At 37.6% G+C, this 26,422-nt stretch overlaps 1 protein-coding gene across 1 annotated transcript in view; it reads left to right on the top strand.

Moving 5' to 3' along the window:
- Positions 1 to 689: 689 nt before the first annotated feature.
- Positions 690 to 26,422, top strand: part of LOC131078959 (ABC transporter B family member 25) — a 163,486-nt gene continuing 137,753 nt past the window's right edge. The window contains exon 1 of the mRNA XM_058016813.2: positions 690 to 1,219. Coding sequence (XP_057872796.1) covers positions 1,154 to 1,219 — 66 coding nt within the window. The 5' untranslated portion in view covers positions 690 to 1,153. The remainder of the gene's footprint in view (positions 1,220 to 26,422) is intronic.

Below are 26,422 nucleotides of genomic sequence, written 5' to 3'. Positions count from 1 at the left end.
CATAAAAATTAAAAGACTTAGAATAATACTATCCAAATTACATGTGATCTCTTATTCTATATCATTTAATTTTTTTTTTTAAATTATTAAAAATAAATTCATTTATCTTATTCATGTAAAAATAAATATACTAGTTTCATTATTTTTTTTTATAATAATTCAACTTCAATATTCATAAAAATTAAAAGACTTAGAATAATACTATCCAAATTACATGTGATTTCTTATTCTAGATCGTTAAAAAGTAAATTTAAATTTATTAAAAATAAATTCATTTATCTTTACACAACTTTAAAAATTAATATATTTTTAATATTTCATCACACATATTAAACTAAGTAAATTTGATTCCTCTTAAAAATAATTAAACTCCGTACATACTTTCAATGTACCCAACTCAATCCTCTAAAAACGAAAGAATACTAACAGAATTATAATAATTAAACTCCCTAAATACTTTCAATAATATGTCCCTAACTAAATCCTCTAAAAACAAAAGAATACTAACAAAATTATTTTGTTTTATATTATAAAAAGCTCCTTTTTCCATTTATGTACAATGACTCAGCATATACATAATAACAAACCCACTAAATATGATGGGTGACTATTTTACAGAGTGGGTTCCGCTTTATGTTGTTTTGCATGTCTATGACATCTTCCGTGTGGGATACAACGTCATTTAGAAGGCGTGATGCATTTTGCAGCTCAAACTAAGTAGTAACAGCCTCCCCTAGACAATAGATTTTGATTTAACTAATCCTTCCCTGAAACGCCAATTAAAAAAAGCATCAAAAGTGCCGCTTGAGTTTTTTGTCTCGTTCGTCTGTGACTTTTCTACTATATGCCAACGGTACAACGCTTGGTGTAAACATTTGGGACAGAAGAGAAGAGGGGCTCTGTAACCTCATGGAAATTTTCTGCCAAAGGAGCGCCTCTTTATCACCGTGGCCGCGCGTCTCATTCGAGCTCCGAGCATTAGATGCCACAGTGACTTATTCTTTCGGATAGCTAGCACTATAATATTCTGGAACATACTTAGCAACAGGCACTTGGCACCACCTTGAATGATCCAAAGCCTGATATATAGGGCACGCACTCCTCCCTTGGAATTTCATGGTGAAATAGAAAAACTTCTGGAGGTGATTAAGCAATGGCTAGGGGAACAGGCAACGGCGGGCTTTCAAGCGAGAGAACACCGCTTCTAACTTCTAATGGCGTACGCTCTCTGGCTTTTCTTTTCTTTTTTCGCTCTTCCGCTCTGGCTGAGCGATCCAATACATTAACTTATGCATTCCTTTAAAGCTTGGATTGCCAAATTTCAATCATTTGGCGTCGCGATGTATATATTTTCGAATGGATCAAATGTTGTTTAGCTTGAAATTCTGTTAGGTTTTATTAAGCGTGGAATTTCAACTTTGCAGCTTTCTTCAAGGATGACAGTTATTTTTAACATTCTTTATCAAACATTACGTGCTTTATTGAAAAAAAAATGCTGCCTTGGATCTGTCAATGCATATAGTATGACTTTGCACTGCAATGTATCATTTACGTTTGTTAAACTTTATGTTTAATTATACGCATTTAAGAGATAAAAATCTTATTTAAAGAGTTTCTGTAGAAATTTTTGTATAATAATTTATATGTAATTTTTTTTCTGCTAAAAACTCTTCAATTAATTATGATAGACTGTAAAAATATTATATCTTCAAAGATTGTTATTATCATTAATCTAATTTTTTAAAACATTTAAAAATAAAATATATTTATAACAGACATATAAATAATTATATTATTATTATAAAATTTAAAAAAGTTAGAATGTTTTCTTTAGTTCAGTTATTTTAACTTTTAGAGCCTTTTAAATTACCGAAGTATCAATATTTATTTAAAAAGAGGCTTGAATCTGTTTTAAGTTTTATTTATTTTAATTATTTGAACTTCAAAAGTGTTAAAGTTTTAGCTATCTAAATTATTATTATTTTATTTATCAAAGTTTTTGGATTAATGCTTTCAGTTGATGAGATCATAAATTATGTTGTCTTTGTTTTGAAGAAATTTGAGCACAACAGTGCAAACATTTAAACTACAACTGTTTTTCAAATATCACAATAATTAAACTTTAAATTTAGTTATAGCTGGCTAAGCTTGAAAATTCAAGATAATAAACTTATTTTTAAGTCTCAATCTGATATGCTAAGATAATATTGAAGAGATTCATTTTAGTTTTTTAATTTTTAAAAATGAAAGAAGCAAGTTCTGTTATTTTATACTCTATTGCCTATTACAGTAGAGTTTGTCTTCACTAATTTTCGTAAGAGTCCCATGGCTTCTGTGCAACTGGACGCTTTGGTTTAGAATGCTTCTTGATGATCTGATACAGAGCGCCAAATATGATACTTCACTTTTTGTTCATTTCAGCTGAACTTGAATAATTCGTAGCCTCGAATTGGTTATGTTGCATTTTGAACTTGAAATATAAAAATATAAAGCACGTTAAACTTTTGTTTATAGAAATGATTTTACCATAACTATATGGGAAGAGACCCACAAAGGTTCAAATTTTGGAAAATGCTAGTTTTTCTGCTTATGCCTACGGGGCTGATATCTGCTAGAAGATGAATGGTGAAAAAGCAAATAGAGAAGAAACCTAAGCAAGAGCAAACTGATAAATACAAGAAGTATTAAAGCTGAAAAATAACAACTCATTTGACCATGTAGAAAGAAAGAGAAAGTAAGTCACCTAAGTAAGTAACCGAGAGTGAGAGATTCAAAGTTTTTAATTATTGTTTTCATCCTAATCACAAGGGATAAATGAATCTCTTCATTACAGTGGTTAACGCCTGTTCTCTTCTCTTCGTTTCCAAAATTTTTGAAACAACTAAATCCTATTTGGAAGGGGGGTCTACTCTTCTTCTAAGAGTCATCTTTTTTAATCTTATCTTCACATGGGCTTAATAAATCTCTTCACTGCTTAAAGGTTTGTTCACTTCAAATTCAAAATTTTTGAAACAACTAAATTCTCTTTGGAAGGGGATTTCAATACTCTTAACAAGCAATCACTTTTATGAGTCATCTGTTTTCAGCTTATTTTTACACGGTCCTAGTGTTACTCTTCCTATTAGAAATATGTATATTAGAGTTGGGTTTAGTCTGGGAATCTTTATAGTTCTGCAGCTTTCTGCTTAATGCGAATTTATGGACTGTGAATGCTGATATCTTTAATTCATGAAAGTGTAGGGGAATTAATGTGTTTTCTTCCTATTCTCTTACACCAATCTAGAAGTAATTTAATGACCGAAGCAAATTAATAACAGATTAGATATAGAAATTTCTGTAGTAACTAGAGTAGTTGGAGAGAGGCTAGATACTTATTTGATTCAGCATGATGGAGGCTTGACTTTGTAGTTGACTGGTTGGAACATTGTGATGGAAGATCTGAAATAAGAAGTGGGATATGGATCTACAATTTAGGGATCTATGACTGTCTTGTATGGAAAGTTCTACTGCAGACTAGGTCACACTATGTGGCTTGGTCTTGTTCACTGCACCATGCTATTGAGTTTAAGTGTTGCCGCTTGGTCCTTTACTAGTTTGGCTCACCTTTGACTTTTGTACCTGCTTTTGAGCTTGGTTGTGTTGGAAAGCATGATGAGGCTTGCTTCAAGATGAAGGAGAGGATCCTTGGCTTGTATCAATAGCAATCAATCCCTCAGAAAGGAGTAAGGTGTCACAATCATAGCAAGCAAGTGATGCAAATGCTATTTTGATGGATTTGGTCTACTAGTTTAGTGTGTAATTGCAGAAATGTTGCTTTGGATACTCTAGATCTCTCTTGATGTCTCTTAATGACCTAGGAAATGTCCTTAAATACATGTCTATAGTTGTTAATGTGAATTATTTGGCATGAGCTGACATGATAACAACTATTTTGCAAAATGGTTAACTTTTAGTTGTGAAAAGATGAATTTGAATTTGGAGGATCATACCATGCCATGTGGTCTGGTTTTGGATTGGGCTGCACCACGTGGTCCTAACCATGGTGGTAAAAGGGCTACAAAATGTGTAATTGATGGTGCTAGTTGAGGAGCTCTAGAGTGGCAAATAGTTGATAGCTGTTGGGCAGGAGTCGGATAATGTGCCAAACAGGTCAGATTACATGCTCTGGCTATTCATGTATGACATGTGTGCAAAGTGTCATAAAATGAAGTTGTAAAGTGGTAGTTATACACTTTAATCCCTTACATTTTGCCTGCATTTTGGTGTGCATGCAAATCTATATGATTCATGCACTCCAAAGTAAATGTATTACAAAATGTAAAGTAGACATGCAAAGAATATTGAATTTTTGGACAATGCCTTGCTATCTACTTGTACTTGCTAAAACATGTCTTTTGCATCTACGCACAAATAATTAGTTATACTTGTATCAAATGTTATTGCTAAAATATCATAACCACCATTTAAAACATGTAAAAAAGTGAAGCAGAATTGGAGTAAAAGGTAAAATCTGGAGCAACATGTCTTTGTGCCTATGGTTGGTGTGGAATTCAGAACAACTAGCCCCACAACATATGTTCATATCTTGAATGGTTTGGTGTAGAAGGGATTATGATGCATATGACAAGTGTGAGTTTAGAATCTCTAGGCCTCGATGATGTATGCACATGAAGTAACTGGTGTAAATGTAAAATTGGGGGAAGATGTTGTCACACACATGGTTGTTGTGGAGTTCGGAACCACTAGGGCAACATAGCATATGCACATGACAATCTTGGATAATTGGTGTGGTTTTATGGGTTTATGCTCTCCCTCAAAACAAGTGCGTGATGGCATGTCACATTTAATTTGAGAGAAAAGAAGGGTGATATGTGAAAATGGACAAATACAACAATGTAATGGCCTTGGATACTATTCGTATGATTTTGTCAATATGTATCAGGTATTGGTGGGAATATGGATGCCCTAATGTTGCCCAAGCAAGGTTATGTGGCCATGTGCCAAATATGATCATGGGAGAGCATTGTAATACATGCCACATAATATGTATTCATGCAATTTATTTGTTGCATGATGTCACATTTGATGGCAATGTGTATTTTTTGGTTTGTTTCTCCCACAATGAAGAAGCTAGGTAACATGGTAAAAGGGCCAAGGAAGAAAATAAGGTGAGATTGAAGGAATAGTAAAAGGGAAATTTGTAGGTAAGGAAGGTAAGAGCCATGAAAGAAAGAAGGCAATGGCCCAAAAGTAGTAAAATTTGTAGGTAATAGAAGCAAGAGCCATGCAAATGTAAAAGGAGGCATATCTATATCAACTACAATAGGAGCCATGTTTTTGGTCAACATGAATGAAGTGTTATTGGGACAATTGCATTGCTTAGTGTTATCCAAATACGTAGAGGAAAAAAACAAAGAGATGTAGATATTAAATAGGATGAGGTGAAAAGATGAGAAAATTATAAGTAGAAAGATGGTGTTCATGGCATTGTATCGACATGCACCATGAAATGCATCTTTGCATCGTCCTCTAGTTTTTATGAACACACACAAAAAAAGGATGATCAAGGCAAACAAAAAGAGGAATAGATATTTGTATGATAGATTAATATTTGATATGTGTGTAGGTGTGGAAAATCAACCAATATAATTTGTATTTATATTCAATTTAAGAGATCATTTCACCCTCTTCCCAACCTGATGGGAAAGATGGATTGATATGTGCCATGTGTGTTTGTGCATGTGAAGAGGGTCTTGTATCTCCATAAGTGCTTGGTCCTTTCACAAAACTATGCTCTAAAGGATGTGGTTTAGTTTTAGGAGCATTTGTTGGGTCCTTTCTTATCTCTAACAGTATTAAAGCAAGCAAAATATTCATTTGGGTTGATTTATTTCCAAAGGATTTGATAAGTTTAAGTGTGAACACTTTCATTCTTGACTTTGTTGATGTGTAAATAATCTGTATAAAGTATATAGCAGATCTTTTTGGTGCATCTTTTGGCTTTTCAATGAATATACCAATTGTAATATTTGCATTGTTTGAGAGAGGTTCATAGTTTTGTTGTCCCTTGGAATGGTTGCCAATTTCCCCTTATGAATGTATTTAAAACATGATGTAATGCAGAGGGAATGGCTTGGTATTGTTCTATCCAAGGGCGTCCAAGGACAATGCTATCTCTATTGGATGTGGGTATAATGTGTAAAAGTATGGGCTCCAAATGCAAGTGCTGCATTTGTTTATTAGAGCTTTCGAGAGTTCTTTGGAAATGAGAATAAGTATCTCAGTGAAGATGAAGATTATATAATAATTCCTTGTGCCAATGCTGATAGCTGATCTAGGATCTACTATAATGCCATCAGTGGGCTTGCAATGAAGAAAACCCTAAAAATTCAATGACATGTGTTAGCCATCATTGAGAATTTCATCTTGGGTAAAGGTAATGATGGGAGAAGAAGGTGCATTAGGTTGATCTTAAATAAATCCCACACAAGCCTCAAATATTCCATCAAAGACAGCATAATAGGTTCACTGATAGTATGGTCATCATTGAAAGCATGAACTGAATTATGCACAGAAACGGAAGCATTGATATCTATAAGGGATGCTATTATGAGTTGCATTAGAGAAAGATATGAGCATTGTAAGACATGACAACATCGTGAGGGAGCGAAGAAAATGACCTTTCATCATGTAGGCGATCATCTCTAAGCTTATTGCTAGATAAAATATTGCAACAAGGGAATATGCTTATAGGTAGTTCACTATCATTTGCCATGCAGAAAAGATTGTCATAATCAATGAACTATACTGGCTATTAGAGTGAGTTCATCTATGATGGATGGGAAAGTAATAGTAATCCCAACAAAAGATTGGAACTGAGATACACATTGAAACAAGGAATGCATAGAGCATGATACATCCTCTTGTTTATAAGAATACATCATATTATCATAGATTAGTGGATTAGAAGTAGCAAAATGAGAAGAGACATCAAAATCCTTAGGATGTGCATGTATTTCAGTCGTGAATGACAGTTCATTACAATCCATATAGAATAAGATAGATTCAATGGAAGAGGTATGGTGATGGATAACCTGGGGCATGATTCTAGATGGTGTAAGAATGTCAAGTTCCTCAAATTAATGTAGAGGAACTATATTTTCTTCCTATTCTCCTGTACTAAAGAAGATTTAATTAAATGATTAATTGGAGAGAGATTATATGCTTACTTGAGTTGGCATGGTGGAGGCTTGACCATGCTTGACCATGCTATTGATTGACTGGAATGCTGTGATAAAAAAATTCAAATTTGCGATAAGAATCAGGACATGAATGTAAGATTAGGGAGCTATGACAGTCCTATGCAGAAAATTTTGTTGCTGCAGACCAGGCTGTGCAATGTGGCCTGCTGATTCTAGACTGGACTGCGTCATGTGGTTGAGTCCAGGTTGTGTGATCTGGTCCTTTGCTGGCGCAGATCTACTGGTTTGGCTCGCCTTTGAATTTTGTACCTTTTTTTGAGCTTGGTTGTGTTGAAAGTGGGGTTTGCTTCAAGATGAAGTACAGGATCCATTGGTTGTCTCAATGGCAGTCTAGCCCTTGGAAACTAACAAGGTGTTGCAGTTATGCCAAACAAGCAATGAAAATGCAATTCTAGCAGAAAGATGAACTGTTGGAGTGCCTAAATGCAGACATGTACCTTTGGATGCTCTTGAATCGGATTAGTCATTTTGTGGTTTTGTGATTTCCAGATCTATATTGATGTCTTCTAATGATGTGGGATATGTTCTTCAATACATGTCCAAAGTTGTTAATTTGAATCATTTGGTGTTCAAGCTGATGGGATAATAAGTATTTTGTGAAAAGGTTGCCTTTTGGGTGTGAATAGATGACTTAAATTTGGAGGGCTAGGCTGTGCCACATGGTCTAGTCCAAGGTGGCAAAAGGGCTGCTAAATGTGCAGTGATCCCAGTTGAGGAGGTTTGGAGGGGAAAATGGTTTATGGATGTTAATTGGGAGTCAGTTTATGCACGGAATTTGGTCAAATCATTTGCTATGGCTATGTATATACAACAATGTGCAAAAGGATGTAATACAAAGGTGTAGAAGTGCAAGGCATGCACTTTTATCTCTGTCAAAAAGTAACACCTCACCATTGCAAAGTTCTGCTTTCTCATTAAGCATATTTCTAGAAAAACACTAAATGTCTGATAATTTTATTTTTGCAAACAGAAAATATTTTCTCGGTGATAGCAGTTTTTACATGGTGCAAATATCTTCACATTCTGCTGTTGATGTACAACATGTTTCCGCTTACAATAGGTCAACTCAAAATGCTGAAGAATGTCAAGTTTATTATGAAGTCACTGTCTGTTTAAGTTAATGTTTTTCCATTGAAATATAAGATGCATGCTTCAAAATAAATGCGGCAATTCTGCAATGCCAATGCTCAAATTGTGTTGAAAGGTCACTTTTGGTTTCCATACTGGTTACACATTTGGTAATATGTTATTGCATTGGTAGTGTGAGATTTTGCCAAGATCTAGAGGCAATGGAAAGCACAAATAAGAGAGAACAAAATAGATGATAGGAATAAACTGTATTCTATCAAGATGAAAATACTGATCAATTGGATCATCAAGTGTTACATACAATGAATATGAGCCTGCTTATATAGGCAAGGCTATATGGATATGTGAGCACACAAACATGACATGTGGCTCAATAAGAAACAAGGGCAGGTAGGAAATAGGTGTGGGTGGGTAGGAGAAACAATATAATATTCCACATGAGGTGGATCACCCACTGAATGTGGAGTGTAACAACAAGATCACACCATAAAAGGTGGAAATTCTCCTACACACACTATCCCAATGTGGCACAAACACCCAAGTGTCTCATACCCAAACTACTATGAAATGCATTTACCTAAGTAAACTTAAGTAAGGTGTAATAATATCCAAGATGAATAATTATTTACACCAACAGATAGGTTATATATTAGGGACCTTGCATTGATAGGTTCAAATCTTAGGGTTTTCTTTGCATGCCTGAAAAACCCTAAACCTTCAATGTTGTTTCCTTTGCATTATATTTTGCCGTTGACTTCTTGTTGCCTGTAGCTGGTTGCTTATGTTATAACTTTATGCCTTTAATTACATTGAGTTACCAAACCCTTTCTTCCTAGTAATTATTTGTTAGCAATTAACCTGTGTGCCCTTTTAAGTTGCTTAAGTTGTCTTAGCGTAAGCTTGTATGGTGGTCCCCACTTGATGCTTGGTGCCAGGTGTTGTTTCACTATTGCATCTCTCGTCTTTGGCTTATTGTAGGTTCTCGTTCGTCAATAGGAGATGGAAGTTGTGATGTTGTGAAACAATGGCGTGTGTCATCTTGTCAGAATGAGCCTGAGTTCTTTCAAGTCTCTTGATTGTGAATTGACCCCAATTGTGTGCCACATAGTTTGAGTTGGCGCTTTGTGATTTGTATCGCATGCTTTTGGCTTATTGCATGCTCTTGAAGATTGGACCTTGGTGAAGTTGCAGCAATGCAAAATTTGGACACATGTCCTGGGCCCACCAGTTCTATTAGCTTTTCTCAAATGCTGACCTGTGAAGTTAAATCCACGTGGTGGTATATCACTCATTCTCTATGTATTGCAAGTTATAAAAAGGTGGACCTTGCAAAAACCTCAATGGTGCGATAAGTTGACATGCGTATTTGTCAGCTCCATGTGGACATTAGTGTCTGCTCCTGATTGGTTAGACATTTCTAATGCACTATGGATTTTTCAAATCTGGCTAATGAAGGCGATCACCATTGATTCTACCTACGCCATTCCAGATCAATGGTTAACATTCAAACAAAGGAAATGGCTAGCTTCAAACACTCTGTTTGTGGACGAGTAGTAATGGTGGAAGTGATTGATATCTGTCCTATTTCTCAATAATTGGGCTAAATAAATAGTGCATTGTTGTCACCATAACGTATCATTTTTCTTAGTGCGAAGTTTCTGGGCAATTTCAAGCTTTTTTGTGATCTCAAGAGAAAACTAGGGTTTTTAATGCTATAATCAAGTAAGTCTGTTTTTCAAGCCCTAATCCATAAGATTGTTCTTAAATTTGCATTCTTGCATCTTTGGGGTTTTTATAATTGCAATTATAAGTGAGGTGTGAAAAGGTTTGTAATTGTCATTGCCTAGCTATATTAAAAAACCCAAGTTCTTGAAAATTAAACAATGAGTCAAACCACTCTCAACCCTCATCATCAAAAAGGTCTTTAGAGGAAGACCTTATGGTTCAACTCCCAGGCTCTTCTAGAAAGGCGATGCATGGCCAAGGATCGAGAATTATGTCAAATAGATTAATAGATAAATATTGATATTGTAGAGATGCTAACATTCCTATCATTGGATGGACATTCTTTGAGCACGGTACAAGAAAAGGTCACCTAGCCCTCTTTTGAATGCCTGGGTCTTGGATTTGGGAAAGTAATGTTACCAAATGTGTTTGTAAATGTAGTTTAGAGTTGTAGCACAAATATATGATGAGCAAAGCAAAATTATAAGGGTGAAAAATGGTGGTGAGTTGATAAGTGTTGATAAAGTTTATATTTTGAGGTTTTCGGTCTAAATTTGGTGGTCAATAGAGTCATTAATTTTGGTTTTTTTAATGAGTATCAAAAGGATAGGTTCGGTTACATAGTTCTTTGGCTCCTTAAGCATAGGTTGAGGGGATTTGATAAGAGGCCCATGAGGATTCCTCAACAAGAAGTAGAGCCCTTTAACCTTGATTATTTAGAGAATTACTTCATCAAGACTTATCACACACTGTGTCAAGTACTAGGGGATGATGCAAGAACAATAATCCAAATTTCTTTGATGGTGATGGTTGCAAATATTCAAAACCCAATGTTGAATAGGGAGCACGATTTTGCTACATTTATTGCAAATGGTATTCATAAACAGTTGGTGGAAATAAAAGCAAATATCAAAGTGGTTAATTTGAGATAGTATTCTTTACCATGCCATTTGTTTTTATATGGAGGGAAGCCAATTTGGGATAAAGCTTTGCAAGTGAGGATTGTTGATGACACAAGTGTTCCTCTCCTTGTCCAATGTTGGACTTATATATCATTGTGACACTTCAAATTATGTAGTTTTTGAAGAATTTTGGGGTTTTTGGTTGAAGAAGAGGTTAGATTGCACAAGGAGATGATGGATCTTTTGGGGCCTAAAGATAGAGTCCCTGAACAAGGCATCCGACATAATTGCGGAGACTGGTATCTCCATGCCAATACTACCATAATTACAGTCTATGGCTGTCCAATAAGTCCTCATATATGGCCAAGACACGTGCCTAAAAGGTTAGCTTATTTAGAAGTTATTTGGTAATTGAATGTGTCAGATAATTTTTTTTTGAGAAATCAGAAGAAGGGGTCACTCTTTCACTCTTCTATTAGATTTCTTGACTTTACTATCATAAACAAAGAAGGCTTAGAACATATCCACCCCATTTTGCAATCTTATAGGATGGGTTAGCAGTTATGAGGGCCTTTGATTTAGAGGGGTTCATAAATCAAATTAGAGTAAGCACAAAGAGATCAGGCTACCTCCACAAGGTGATGTATGAGGAAGATGTAATAAAAGACTGCTTATCAAGCAAGGAGCTGAATATCAAAAGATCAAAGTGGGTAGCTATAATAAAAGGAGAGGAACAAAGGAAAAAAGAGAATTCAAATTACCAAGGAGCATTTGTTGACATTGAAGACCCAATCATTAAATTGAACAAGATGTTGTGTAATGTTGATACTTTGGTATGTAAGCTTCTCGAGTTAGTAGAAAGACTAACATATCTATAAGTGGGGCAGCCAATTGTGAAAACCCCTTGACAAACCTCCTATAGAAGCCACATAGCCCAAAGAAACCCTTCAACAGTGTGAGATTAGTGGGTGGAGGCCAATCAAGTATAGCTTTGATTTTCTTAGGGTCTACACTACCTCCCTTAGAGCTGATTATGTGCCCAAGTTATAACAATTCTATCATCTAAAACTCACTCTTGGTTTCCTTAGCAAACAATGACTTACTTTCAAAACCTCATTCAAATGCTTCAAGTGCTTGTCCCATGAGCTGCTGAAAATAAATGTCATCAAAGAAAATCAAAACAAACTTGTGTAATTGCTTACTGAATACCTTGTTCATGCAAGACTGAAATGTAGTAGGTGCATTGGTTAAACTAAAGGGTGTGGCAAGAAACTCAAAGTGGCCAAAGTGATATCTGAATGTTTTATTTCTATGTCCTCTTTGACTCTAATCTGATGGTATCCAGAGCTCAAGTCAATCTTAGAAAAATAGACTGCTCCATGTAGCTCATCTATTTGTGGGATGGGGTACCTATTATTAATAGTTTTCTTATTCAATGCCATGTAATCTATGCACATATGCATGGTACCATCCTTTTTCACCAAAACAACAGAAGAAGCAAATGGACTCTTTTTCTATCTAATATGCCCCATATCCAAAAGCTCCTTAAGTGCTTTCTCTATCTCATCCTTGTGCCTCTTAGGATGCCTATATGGTGTGGTGATAACTAGTTTGGATCCATCCTCTACCTCAATGATACGCTCAATCTCTTGTCATGAGGCTTACCTGGAGGAATTGTTTATTGCTATATTTGATAAATTAAATACACGAAGTAATAATAAAGATGATAGTGTGTACTGGATATAGGATTAAAATTTATCTTTATTCGCACATGAAACTATTACAAAGAAGAAGACCATAAATGGTCGGCCAAGGATTATAGTTGACCCGACTACATCATATTACATTCCTTGACAATACACACTATATTTAAATGACTCGACAGTTGCCAAGAGGAACACAACTGTTAACCAATCGATGCTTATAACTACTCGAGAATGGCAAACTTCATATGGACAATTAGTACATTGTCCGATAACCAATATTATCAAACACAACAATAGATATTGTACATTGACTACATCATCCCCCCCAAAAGAAAAAGTTGTCTTCCAGACAACAAGTAAACATAAAGTAATATTCGGGAAGACCAATGACAAGAGTTGAGACAATGACTTGTATTGTGCAAACTCAAAGTTGTGTACTTGAAAAATCCAATGGGGGTTTAGGGGCACTGCCCTCAACGGGGTCAAGGGCCAGTGCCCCCAATGGGGTCTGGGGGAGGAGCCCCCACCACTAAGCCCAATTTAAGATGTTCAAAACCACACTGAATTCCATGGCGCACATCATTTTTCTGATTTGTTAAGATGCCAAAAGTAGTGTTGGCAAAGCTCAAAAATAGACTTATTTCAGAAATGGGTTGATGGTTGTTGTGTAATGAACCGAAGTGGTAGTCATACATGGGAAGAGTGCACTGCTCTCCAAGTGAAATTTTTGACTTGCTTGTACCATTGGATGCTAAAATGAAAGGGTGCCAGTATTGTTCGTTGTGTCAATGAACACTTGCCGAGTTGTATGTATGCAAGGTATGAATGATGTTGTACTTTGTATGTGGAAGAAGGTCGTATGATGTGCTCAAGATAAATCTGTACTTTGCTGCTAAGGATAGCCAATATGATGTGTAAGATTGAATGCTATCGTACTATGCCATTGTAATGGATGGAAATAGGGTTCACTAGTTAATACATGCAAACTAGGAATTAAACCTATTTCACAATGATTACATTTAGAAAGAGAGTGAACTCAAAAGGATCAACCTCAAACTTATTAGGAAAGGGCTGAGCACAAGGTGAATTCAGTACTATTTGATTGAGTTGAAGATGTGCAATAGGAAATGAAATGAATTGAATGCAAGATCTAAGGTTAATGATGTGAAATTGACAATAACCAACATGCACAGACAATTTTAGATAACATATGTAGACATAAAGTACAACTCTAGAAATAAGAAGTAGAGAGGCACTTGTGTTTGAAATCTAGACTCGGGAATGTGGGACAATGGTGCTTAGGTGCCACTGTCCAACAATGTCAAATGCGAACAACAAATATATTTTTGGGATCAGGATGTTGTTCTAAGTCTTTCCCTGAATTTTTGTCAAAAAGCTGTCGGAAAATGATGGGCAACTAACCTTGCCATTGCTTTTTTGCCTTTGCAAAAGTGGGTTTTGTGCGTCTTTGTGTACTCTTTCTAAATCTATATTTGTTGTCTCAAGATCCTGTCACCTACACATGCAAAGGAGGAAAAATGGTGTTGTTTGATAGGGGTTTGCCTAGGTCAAACCCTGAGTTGGAATTAATCCTTGAATGAAATTGATAAATTGAAAGGAAAGCTTTGAAGCAGAATGCTGGAAATTGTACCTCGAGCTTGCAGCAATTGACAATGGATGATGATGCAATGCTTTTTGAACATGACTCACAAGTGTTGATGCAATAACCTGACATGACAAGATGTAAAGGAATCAATCATGAAAACATGCTTGCATAAGGATTGTTGTGACTCGCTACTCCATAATGCTTAGATTTGAAGAATGCTTGAAGGATATGGTGGGATGAGATGTCACTTTGATGTTTGATGGATGTGATGATATGACATGCATGAGATATGAGATATGAAAATGAATTGAAAGGATGCTCTTATAGAGGCTTCTCAAGGTATTTTGTAAATTAGGCTGACCTCCAATGGTCATATTGAAGTACTGGGATAGCAAACCAACTGGCGGGAATTGGGCATCAACATATTCAAAATTGGGCCCAGACTAGAGGGACAAGGGTGTCCAAATGCCCTTATCCACCCAGAACAGGGTGAATCAGGTGTGAACTAGGTGCACTCAGTCTTGGGGCAGAGGTTCAGATCACCATGTAAACATATGACATCAATTTTGTAGTGCAAAGGCCAAAAATACACTTAGATAAGAGCTAGGAGAACACACACTAAGGGCACAAAAAGGAGTGTAAAATTGTAAAGGGTTACAATTTACGACACTACAAAAGAGTGTAAAATTGTGAAGGGTTACAATTTACAACACTACAATCATGATGAATCCTTCGTATGTTGTCATGATGGCAACTTTGTACGTTATTGATGAGGAAGTTTTGTACACCAAGATCCGATGTCAAGAGTCACCATACAATATGTAAGCTTTGTTGTATGTTAGTGATTTTCCTGCCAAGCCGTACATTACCAACACTAGGGAGCCGTTCATTAAGTGTCAAAGGAAGCCATACGCCTAAAGAACCCTGCCTAGGTTGTATGCTGTCACCATCATGTAGCCATATAATACTTATTTGACCAAACCATTGCACCCTAGAATTCAAAGGTCATACGATGAGAAAGTTTGAGTGCTTTACGATATGAGTTGTGGACTGTTGTACGCTATGAATATATCACCATATGATATGGCTCTAGAGCGCATGTACTCCATAGTTTTTCTCCCATATGGAATACTTGAAGGAACTTTGCTGTACGTTGCAAAATGATGTTGCCCCTTGATCTCGTTGGTTTTCAAGTACACAACTTTGAGTTTGCATAGTACAAGTCATTGCCTCAACTCTCGTCTTTAGTCTTTCGGAATATTACTTGATGTTTACTTGTTTAGAAGACGACTTTTTCTTTTGGGGGGATGATGTAGTCAGTGTACAATGTCTATTGTTGTGTTTGATAATATTGATTATCTGACAATTTACTAATTGTTCATATTAAGTTGTTTTTCATTCTTGGGTAGTTATAAGTGTCAGTTGATTAACAATTGTGTTCCTCTTGGCAAATGTTGGGTCATTTAAATAAATTGTGTATCGTCAAGGAATGTAATATGATGTAGTCGGATCAATTGTAATCCTTGGCTGACCATCTTTGGTCTTCTTCTTTGTAATAATTTCATGTGTGAATAAAGATATATTTTACTCTTGTATCTGGATTGCATTGTCATCTTTATTATTACTTCATGTATTTAATATAGTGGTAAACATGAATGCTACTAAAAGTCTTGTGTCGCTTTGATAGCAAAACTTGAATATTTGGATGGTATAATCTCTTCTCTTTTGAAACTGTGGGCATGATAATACACTCTGCTGCCCACTCTACCTGATCATGCTTGAAAAGTCTCTCCATACGTTTGAAGCAAACTACTTGTGCCCTTGCATTAGACATTCCCCTCAACACCACATTCTTACCCTCAGATTTGAACTTCATCTCTGTTGATGTGTTTTTTATGACACCTTCAAACACAAAATAAAATACTAAGTGTCTTATCCTCTTTTGAACGAAGACTTCTTGGATGCTAAACTATGTGATCCAATGAGATGACTCTAAGGTTCCAATAGTCAGGTCTTGACCTTATACATGGATGGACTCAATGATTGTGATGTGATTTGTTGGAATCACATGGGGGACTTACATTGAACTTGAATGTTTGAATGCTGCTGGAACGTGGAATTTTACTTGATTTGAAAAAATAAATAAAAAGGATGAGGGTTTAGAAAGCTATTCTAATCTTAGGAATGTAAGAGACTATGAACGATTTGATGAAACTCTACTAGGCTTTGCTTTGCCATGCAAAGAACAACTCCATAAAGCTAGTGCAATCTTCTAAGGTAATCTTATGATGTCCAAATCACCACCAACAACATAGACACCATCAAAGTGATGCATATCAATGGGTGAGTAGCAATTGAAGTTGAGCTTGTATAAAGAGCTCAGTTGACCACGCAAAGTATTTGGCAATCAACAAAATACAAGTAGTATGAATATGTGAATTTTACCATTAATCATCCACAATTGCTTCCAGCAATCTAATCAACATGGAAATAAATGAGAAGTAGAGACCATGCAAATGTTGAATCAACATATGAAATTCACCACATTTTTCAATGAAAATAATATGCCTCTTGCAACAATGTCTTGACAACAATCTCCTTTTCTCCTACTCTAATCTACTTCTAATGATTTAGTTGCTACTTATTCACTATTAACCTCCTATCAAACTATTAACCTTTACAAATGAGGAGAGCAAGCCTTATATAGTGCTCTCAATACAATTGAATGACCAAGATTAAATCCACATCAATTGCTAGGATTAAAAGATAGAAACCCTAATTAGGGTTTGTTACACCCATTACATAGATTTAATGCTTGACCAATGATAAAATTACAATACATAGGACACATGTCCTTCATTGAATTCCAACCAATAGATGATGAGGGTAGGTACATCGAACTTTGTGCCTCCACATGTGGTAGTTATCCTCCTCGATGGATGAGTCAAGTGCATTGAATCTAGGCGCCTTGACATGGAATGATGTGATTGGATAAGTGATGACTTCAACGCCACCTCAGCCAGCTCCTCATAACTCATCACAGGTGTAGGTGATCGAGGCATATCTCTTGATACCCAACATTTCCAAGCGCCCGATGTGATGATGGTGGGAAATTTTCCCAAATTGCATCATCTTTTAACTTTGATTAATTCTTATGGAGCTATCTTTTGCCTCGATCACATTTGCATCCTCTTTCTCGTGTGAAAACCTCTTCCTTGTGATGTCTAGAACTGGGTCATGCATTGCATCCTAGCCTTGAACTTGGAACATTTCCCCAACCTGGTGAAATTCCTCTTGATGTATGAGTATCTTCTGGTTGTACTAGCTTAGGATCTTGGATTTCCGGAGGAAATTCAAGATGTTGCAATTGTCCTTCAGCTTCACTACTCTTCTCTTGGTGTGACGTCCTTGAATTTCTTTGCCTTGATGTGCTTGAGCAATCCCTCATGACATTGATGTAATGATGAAGTCAGGCTGATCTCCTTCTTCGTATTGTTGAGTGTGATCTTGATGTTGTAAATGAGCCGATGAGCCTTCGGTTTTCCTTTTCATCTGCTTTGCCTCTGGCTTCAACCTGAAAAGAGCATGAATACAAATCAAGAACAATGTAAATAAAGTACTTAATACTGTTCTAAACCTTGCCTTCTAACCTTTACTTGGATCAAGAAATGACTGATTTTACTTGGGAAATGATATTCTCAGTTCTGATCCATGTCTGATTTTACTGATTTCAGGTCTGACTTCACCTCTTAAGGGTCTGATTTTTATCTGTTTGCCCTTGGCCGTGGGTCTTAACATGTCGGGACTCCTTGCTAAAGATGTGACTAGGCATTTGAAGGCGTGGGGACATAGCCTGGTCGGGCTTTTAGGGAGGTGCCACCATGAAGCATGAATGGTTGGAAATTTTGGCCTGCCAGGATAGATTATGGCCGGACCTTTGGTTGAGTGCAGACATGTTGTGAGGGCGGAGCATTGAGGTAGTGCCACCATGTATTGAATGGTGGTCGGGGTTTTTGAGGTGAGTGGCCATATTATGGTTGGAGTTTTTGACTTGTGCCGCCATGAAGCATGAATGGTCGGGGAATTCAAGGGGTGTGGCCATGTTGTGAGGTCGGAGATTTTGAGTGGTGAGGCCATGAAATGAGAAGTGGTGGGGATTTTGAGCGGCTAGGCCTTTTGATCAAAGAAACGGGACTCGGACTCGGCTCGGACTCGACAAGGCGTACTCGGACTCGGCTCGGACTCGGCAAGGCCGACTCGGACTCGGACTTGGGACTCAGGACTCGGCATCAGACTCGGCTCCAGACTCGGTTTGACTTGGGAAAGTGAAAAACTCAAGAAATTTAGAGATCTTTAAAGATTTAAAACTTGTTTCAGGCACCCTTTATTGAATACACCTTAAAGACACAATAACATCATCAAACTCGACTCATTTGATTACATACACAAGTATACATCAATCACATAAGCATAAACGCAAATTGTAGCTGAAGGAAATAACAAACATAGATATATAAATATTGTCAAATGTATACAATATTACAAAACTCATGGAATAAAAAATCCATGTCATCATATGATCATCATCAAATGTTTCATACAAATACCAAAGGTAAATACAACTACAAGCCTATGGCTCAGAGGAGCCTGCACCCTCCGGCCTTGGCCCCCTACGAAGGCATCTAAGGTAGGTCCTGGATGATTTGACAGCCTTAGCCGCTCCCCGTGACACCATGCCATGCTCACCAACATCAGGAACATCCGTGTCACTATCTGCCTCTGAATCTCCTGTCTGTGCTCGTGCTCTCCGCTCCTCCTCTGCCATGGCTACAGTCTCAGCCTCTATATCTACCTGGTCGATCCAATCAGTGTCAGACTCGGAGCTTAAATTTTCCCTACTTCTATCGACGTAGTTTCCCCCCATATTTTTCGACGGGGGCTTGGGGGCAGCACCCCCAAGGTGGGGTCAAGGGGCAGCACCCCTTGTGCGCTCCCTGTCGCGATACAGGGCGGGGTCGAGGGGCAGCGCCCCGTGAGGCCAAAAAAACTTATTATTTAATAAAGGTGTTGGGTGTTATTTTTCTTTTGGCTGACATGTTGTAACCCTAATTTTTCTCATTCTCAGGCGAAGGTTGTAGTGAACAAAGACGATACCATTCATTTAAAAAAAACTTTTTAAAATGTAATTTTTTTGTCATTTTGCTAACCCAGCTAGTAGCCGAGTTTGGGGCTTGGGACTCGCCGAGTCTGGCGAGTTGCTCGCCAGACTCGGACTCGACTTGGACGAGTCCGAGTCCGAGTCCGAGTCCCAGAGACTCAACGAGCATGACTCGGACTCGGACTCGCCGAGTTTAGGCAAGTCCTGTTTCTATGCTTTTGATTGGTAAAGACATGAAATGTGAGTTGTGAGGTCAGGGATTAGATGGGTGAAGGAAGTTACTTGTTGACTTCACCGAGTTGATGATTGTCTCAATCAGATTCACTTTTTCACCAAACTAGCTATTCGTTTGGCCTGATGTCCTATTGCTGCTCCTTCCTTTGCCAAGTCATGAATTCATCAACTTTTGAGGTAGGTCGGACTTTTAGGTGGATGAAGACATTTGCCAAGTCATGGCGGGGATTTCAAATTGTGAGGACAGATTGTGTGGAGTGGTCAGTGTTTTTGGGCTGTTAGGAAAAAATGAGGTTGGGGATTAGAGGTTGCCAGGACAAAGCAAGGTTGGGGATTTTGAAGGGTGAGGACATCTCACTCAAAGTTGGCTGGGCATTTGGGAGGTGCAAGGCAAGATGATGACCGGGGATTTGAAGAGGTGAGGATATGCTGCTCAAGTTGCATTCCTCACCTTTAACATCAAATTTTCTTCACTTAACTTACCTTCAAAACATTTGCATCTTCTTTTACCAAGGCAAACTCACCATAACCGCCTTTAAATTTCTTCAATCTTTGGGCCTTCACAAGTCGGGGATTTGAGCAAGTGAAGGACAAAATCATCACTTCATGAACTAGGTTGGGGATTTAGGATAGTAAAGGAAGATCCTCCAACCTCATCACTCAACAATTTCATCAAGTGCAAAGTAGTTCACTCATAAGGCTGACTTGGTGTTTCTCTCCTTTCCTCACCACTTAGACTTTGATTAATCTCTATCAAGCATTTCATCCGGGTTGATTGCTTATAACCCCTAATACTCATATCCTGACTTGACTTGAAGGTTATCTTGTGAAGCACCACCTAATGATTATCCTGACCCTATGGCACTGCATTTCCTTATAAGCAAAAGGTTAGTAACACTTAAACTATTGCCAAGCCAGACGACTAAACTAAGACAACTACTCTAGAAAGCAAAAAGTAGGAGTCCCCATTGCAATGGGTCGATGTGTGAAAACGTCACAACAATCTCCATGGTCTGAAAATTGAGTGTAATCTCTCCAAGGGAACATAGCCACTATATACCCAACATTGCATTTGTGTCACCGATACTCACCACATAGAAGTCATCCTTGACTTTGATGTTCACCAACTATATGCTCAATTGTGGAATCATCTTGGTGCATGTAATAGTAAAGCCATCTGCAACCATCACCTTGAAACCATCTACATCTGGTGTTTGAAGTCCCCTGTGTGCTACAAGTCCCTCATCTATGAAATTATGAGTAGCTATAATATCTATCAATGAAACCAATTGCTGTCCACCTAATACTCCTCAAATGCGCAGGTTCTCATTCTTTTGAAAACTATGGAGTTGGGCAAGTACTCCATCACTCTCCGCCTTTTTCAAACTCTTCTTTCTCTTTTTCATGCGAATCAGATTGCTGGTCTGATTTTTCTGCTGATGATTCTTCATCTGAGTAGTACTCTATTTGATTCACCTTCCCTTTAGTTGCACACTTATGTCCTGGGGCCCATGGTTCTTTACATGTGAAGCATAAATTCTTTTTCCTCAAGTCATTAAGTGCCTCACTATCAAGTCTTGTGACTGATTTTTTGTGATGATTGGAGTCTTCTGATAAATGTTTTTTATTTTTCTTGTTTGGAAAAGATTTGGACTGAAATTTAGATTTTGGGGCAGCTCACTCTATGCTCCATGCCTTCTTCATAGTTTCATGCAAGGATGGAGGGTCAAATGCCTTAATCTACCCCTTAAGTGGCTCTATGAGTCCTCATTGAACAAGACTACCAATCTCCTCAATGATCCCAAAAACCATAATTGAAAGCCTTTGAAAATCTGCTATGTATGCATCCATTGAACCATATTGTTTCAATTGTGCCAACTCCCTAAAGTGCAACTTAGGATCCTTTTGTGAAATCTCTCGATGAGTTTATTAGATCATATGCAGTCATAGATCTGTGATCCAAGGTGATAAGACCATGGTACCACCAATCATGAGCAACTCCATCCAGGTGTAGAGTGGCAAACTTAGTTGCCCCATCCTTAGTCATAGGTCTAAGGGCTAGGTAATTGTCGTGCTAGGTAATTGTCTAACTTTTGTACCCATGCCCTAGCTATACACTTATCACTACCATCAAAATGAGCAAGTGTAACCTTGCCAAAAGCTTGCTGTAGGTCCCTTTGAACTGCCGGTCCTTTGCGATCAGCTGTACCTCTACCCCTCTTCTTTGTCTCATCCATGAACTCATTGAAGGTCAAATTGTTTTAATAACTTCAGGAAGGGTGTCATACTCTGCATAGGCTTTCTGTAACTCATCCACCAATGGTAGGGAGCCCCATGAGAAATCTGTAATGCATCTCTTTGTATGAAAGTGGGTCAGAAAGGCTTAGGTATCAGGGTTGACCCTGCTGCTATAGATAGCCTCTCATTGTTACTTTGGTGCTTTGTGGATTTGTTTTCCCCACTATGTGTTTGGCACTCCTGTGAGTTGTTCTGATTGCCCTATGTCTTTATTCTAATTGTGCTGAGTGTTGTTTTGTGTCAAATGTGGTATAGTTTGTCCAAATTTACCCAAGAGCTGTGACATCATGTCCATCGTTGGTGTCAAATTTCCTCTCAATTCTTGAGTTGGGGCTAACAAAACTTGCTCTACCCTTATCTCTGTCTGCTATGTCTCCTGTAGTACTCTCACTATCTCTAGGAGGGTCCTGTTGTATCCCAAGAATACCTTAAATTGTCTCACCCTCTGGAACCTACGGGGCTGCCAATGAGGTATCCTTTGTCCCTTGTTTAAATACCTCTGCTGTCTTTCATTCATAGAAGGAAGTGTGCCTCAATATTGCTGATTAACACAGGCTGGTAGGAAAGATTTGCTCTGATACCACTGAAGTGTTCATCCTTGTTTTATTTTGAAAGATGGCTGTGACTTTGGAAACCACTTTGCAGAGTTTGCTGATTGTTTTGCTTTCAGATTTCATTCACATAGAAATCAACAAAGAAACTTATGTATTGCAAAATTGATAGGAAATATAATGTATTAAATCAACAACGCTTTTCATCAATCATCTAAATCTCATTCAAATCAAATGCAATCAGATTATAACAAATTGCAGATCTATAAATGATTTCCAACCATAAAATTCCCCCCTTAGTTTTTTCCATATTTCAACACAACAATTTCACCCATCAGCGTTAGCAAAGATGAAACATTGAAAAGCATTACATGTTGGGGGTTGGACCAGCCACTTCCACTATTACAGCGCAATAAGAAAATACTAAAAATTAAATGACTTGGCGGTATAACTTGCCACTTCCACTTATTCAGTGGGGGAATTACAAAATCAAAAGGAAGGCTCAACCACTTATGTAGTGGGAGCAATACATTTTTAGCTGATAACCAAAGTGCTGGAAAGATAAAATAAATGTGCTAGGCGGTAAACCAACCTCTTCCACTTATGCAGGGGGTATTAGAGAACTAACCAGAATGAAGTCTGCTTTTAGTACTACTAATCAACATTACATTATGAAGCATGAATTGCAAATCAAGTAATATTGCTGTCCAACAGCTGCAAATGATATCCAATGTTTTTTTCCCAAATTTCAAGAGGCTCACAACCAAGGAAAACAACCCTAAACTCAAAATGCTAAAGTCTAGTATACTTAACCAGCAAACTGAAAATACATACCAGCACAATGAGACACACTAAAATGCTCCTATCTCCAAAACACAATGGATTGACCTGAAATAAAATGCTAATGAAGCCTAGAGAGGAGGCATCCGAGCCAAGACCCAAAACCAGCTGCGAATCTGATCTAACAATTAAAACACGCTTCCCAAGACAGCCGCAGGCATGGCATGGCCTGGGAGGGGAGGGCAAACTTCAAGATAAAATTCCAATCTGCAAAATAAAGCCTGAAAATCAGCAGGAAGGGGCACCTAGACCATAGGAAAACAATGAGAGATGAATGAAAATCACTTTCAGCTCTACAGTAAACCAGCAATCGGGAAACTCACAACACCCCCAAAAACATCAGAAAACATCAAAAGACACCTTTACAATGAACTCCGTCTGTTCTTCAATGTAAAGAACAGCCTCACAATCTCAACTAGTTGCTATCTCTCAAGCAAGAAGCCGAGAACAAGCTAGGAGGTATGCATTCCTCAAAGCAACTCAATCTCAATTTCGGCAGCACTTCGTTACAAAATGTTCATGGATGAAAAACAAGAGCCCAACACTCTTATTTATAGCCTTTGTGTCTCCAAATTCAAATCCACATTCACTCCAAATGGATGCCAAACCCAAATGCACAATCACTTCTCATCATTTTGAAATTTGCATTTCATTTCTCCTTTTTTTTTTTCCCCAAATTGTCCTTCACAAAGAGGCAAATATACTTTATAAAAATTTTATCAATAAAGCATAATGTAGCGTCCATAGGTAATAAAGTGAAATATATTATAAAATCAACTAATTCTTCCTTAAGGCGTCCATCATGCCTTAAGTAATATTTCACTTTATAAACCATTTTACCTTAACAATGAAGCACCCAACATAAGCTCTAAACTGCCAAAAATAACTCCAAGAATGCTAGAGGACCATTTGCTCAAACTGACCTGCCAAAAATAGCCATCTGAATTGGCTTGCTAAAACCTTGCTAAAAATAACATATTGCTAAAAATAGTAAGCGTGTTCAAATTTATTTTAACCACATTTTGAGTAGCCATCACAACTTAGTAAAAATAGTAAGTCCGGAAAAGTCCTTAGATTCAGTTGCATGTGACACCATCATGAAGCTCTTTGAAAACCCAGAAGAAATCTAGAATCAAAACTGTAAAACTCCAACATGCAAGCCACCAAAACTGCCAAAGCATCCTCCCAAAAATAGGAAACCCTAATTGTTGCTCTTGACTAGCCTACGGGCCTCTGTTATAGGCTAACAGTCAACTGAACTGATCATTGCCGAGAAGGGGGCATTACAAACCATGAGAAAGAACACTAAGAAATTATCAGCTGTCAAATTGGGTGCTAAACTTTACAAGGGGCGATTTACTTGATATTTTGTAAGTCTCCAAATCACTCCAAATCTGCTCTAGCTTCTTTAAATCTCATTCAGCAGTGATAGGCATTTTAAATGGAGGATCTTAGACCACTGGAAGATGCAGATTTGAATCCCTTATGAAGCCTGCGTACCAAGGAAGAGGGCGATTCTCGCTTTGTAAATCAGACCTCCACCAAAATATGCAAATAACATATCAATATGAGTTGCTGAGGCTAGGAAAAAAGATTAAAACAATGCCCAAAAGCAAATATTTCTTTCTCCAAGAGCTATGAACAAAATATAGTTTCTTTGAACTTCTGAAAATGAAGACCGGCACATTGAAAAAGCATCCAATCACCACAAAACTCGAACAACACTCTCAAAATGAACAGTCCACACCAAAAACTCAATACCATATCAGAAAACCTCAAAAAACCTTCACCATTTTCAAACTCATATCTGTAACACAAGCCAAAATCACTGTAAAATTGAAGCTAAACACCAACCAGCTAGGGTGGATGTTTCATCACCAAAATCAGCAATACTATAGAGGGTTTTTGCCCTCAACCATAAAAAAAGAACTCTCAAAGCTCATTCCAGCAGCATCTCCTTAAATTGTCAAATTAGTATATGCAAATGAGAACTCAAAACTCATTTATAACTGTGAAAATTAGAGATTCACTGGTAAAATACTCAAGTCTATTAACTGAAAAAAAAATACAATATATAGTAATTACAAAACACTGTAGATATTAATGAAGTCACCTACTACCTACAACTGTAGACATTTAAGATGTCTAACAACCTATACCTACTAACTTGACCATTAACAGAATAAAGAATTGTTATTCTAACACCCTCCCTTAATGGTCAATTGATCAAAAACACCAAGTTGCCCCCTGAATTTTACAAACTTATCCAGGCTCAAAGACTTGGTGAGAATATCTGCAGTTTGATCTGTTGTCGGAACATATTGCAACTGAAATGATCCATCTTCTACTAGCTTGTGGATGTAGCAACAATGAAGCTCGACATGCTTGGTACGTTCATGGAAGATTGGATTTTTGGCCAGTTTGAGCACCCCTTGATTATCAGTATACAAGGGAGAAGGACCTGCTTGCGACATCTGCATGTTAGAGAGCATCCTCCAGAGCCAAACTACCTCAAATGCGGCCTTGACTGTTCCGTGGTATTCGGCTTCGGTCGAGGAAAGAGTCACGGCCTATTGCTTCTTGTTGCTCCAAGTGATGACACCAATACCCAAATTGAATACATACCCAGAAGTGGATTTTCGATCATCCACTGATCCAGCCCAATCTGAGTCTATATAACCAATCAAATTTGGATTGTTGCACCTGCTATACAGAATGCCATAGTCTGAAATGCCTTTCACATAGCGTAGCTTCGTTGCAATCCAATGATCAACTTTTGGGGCTGTCATGAAGCGAGAGATGTAGTTGATAGCAAAACAGATGTCAGGTCTAGTGGCAGTGAGATAGATGAGGCTGCCTACTAGTTGCCTGAATTCGGTCTCATCTATTGCAGGTGAAGCAGACTTGGCTGATAACTTCAGCCCTTTCTCCATAGGTGTGGAAGCAGGTTTACAATCCTGCATTCGAAACTTGTCAAGCAAATTGCAGGCATACTTTGACTGTGAAATAAAGATACTGTCATCAGGCTGCCACACTTTGACACCTAAGCAA

This window comes from Cryptomeria japonica, chromosome 10 (genome assembly GCF_030272615.1).
Source record: "Cryptomeria japonica chromosome 10, Sugi_1.0, whole genome shotgun sequence".
NCBI classification, from domain to species: Eukaryota; Viridiplantae; Streptophyta; class Pinopsida; order Cupressales; family Cupressaceae; genus Cryptomeria; species Cryptomeria japonica.
This window is presented reverse-complemented; position numbering and strand designations above follow the sequence as displayed.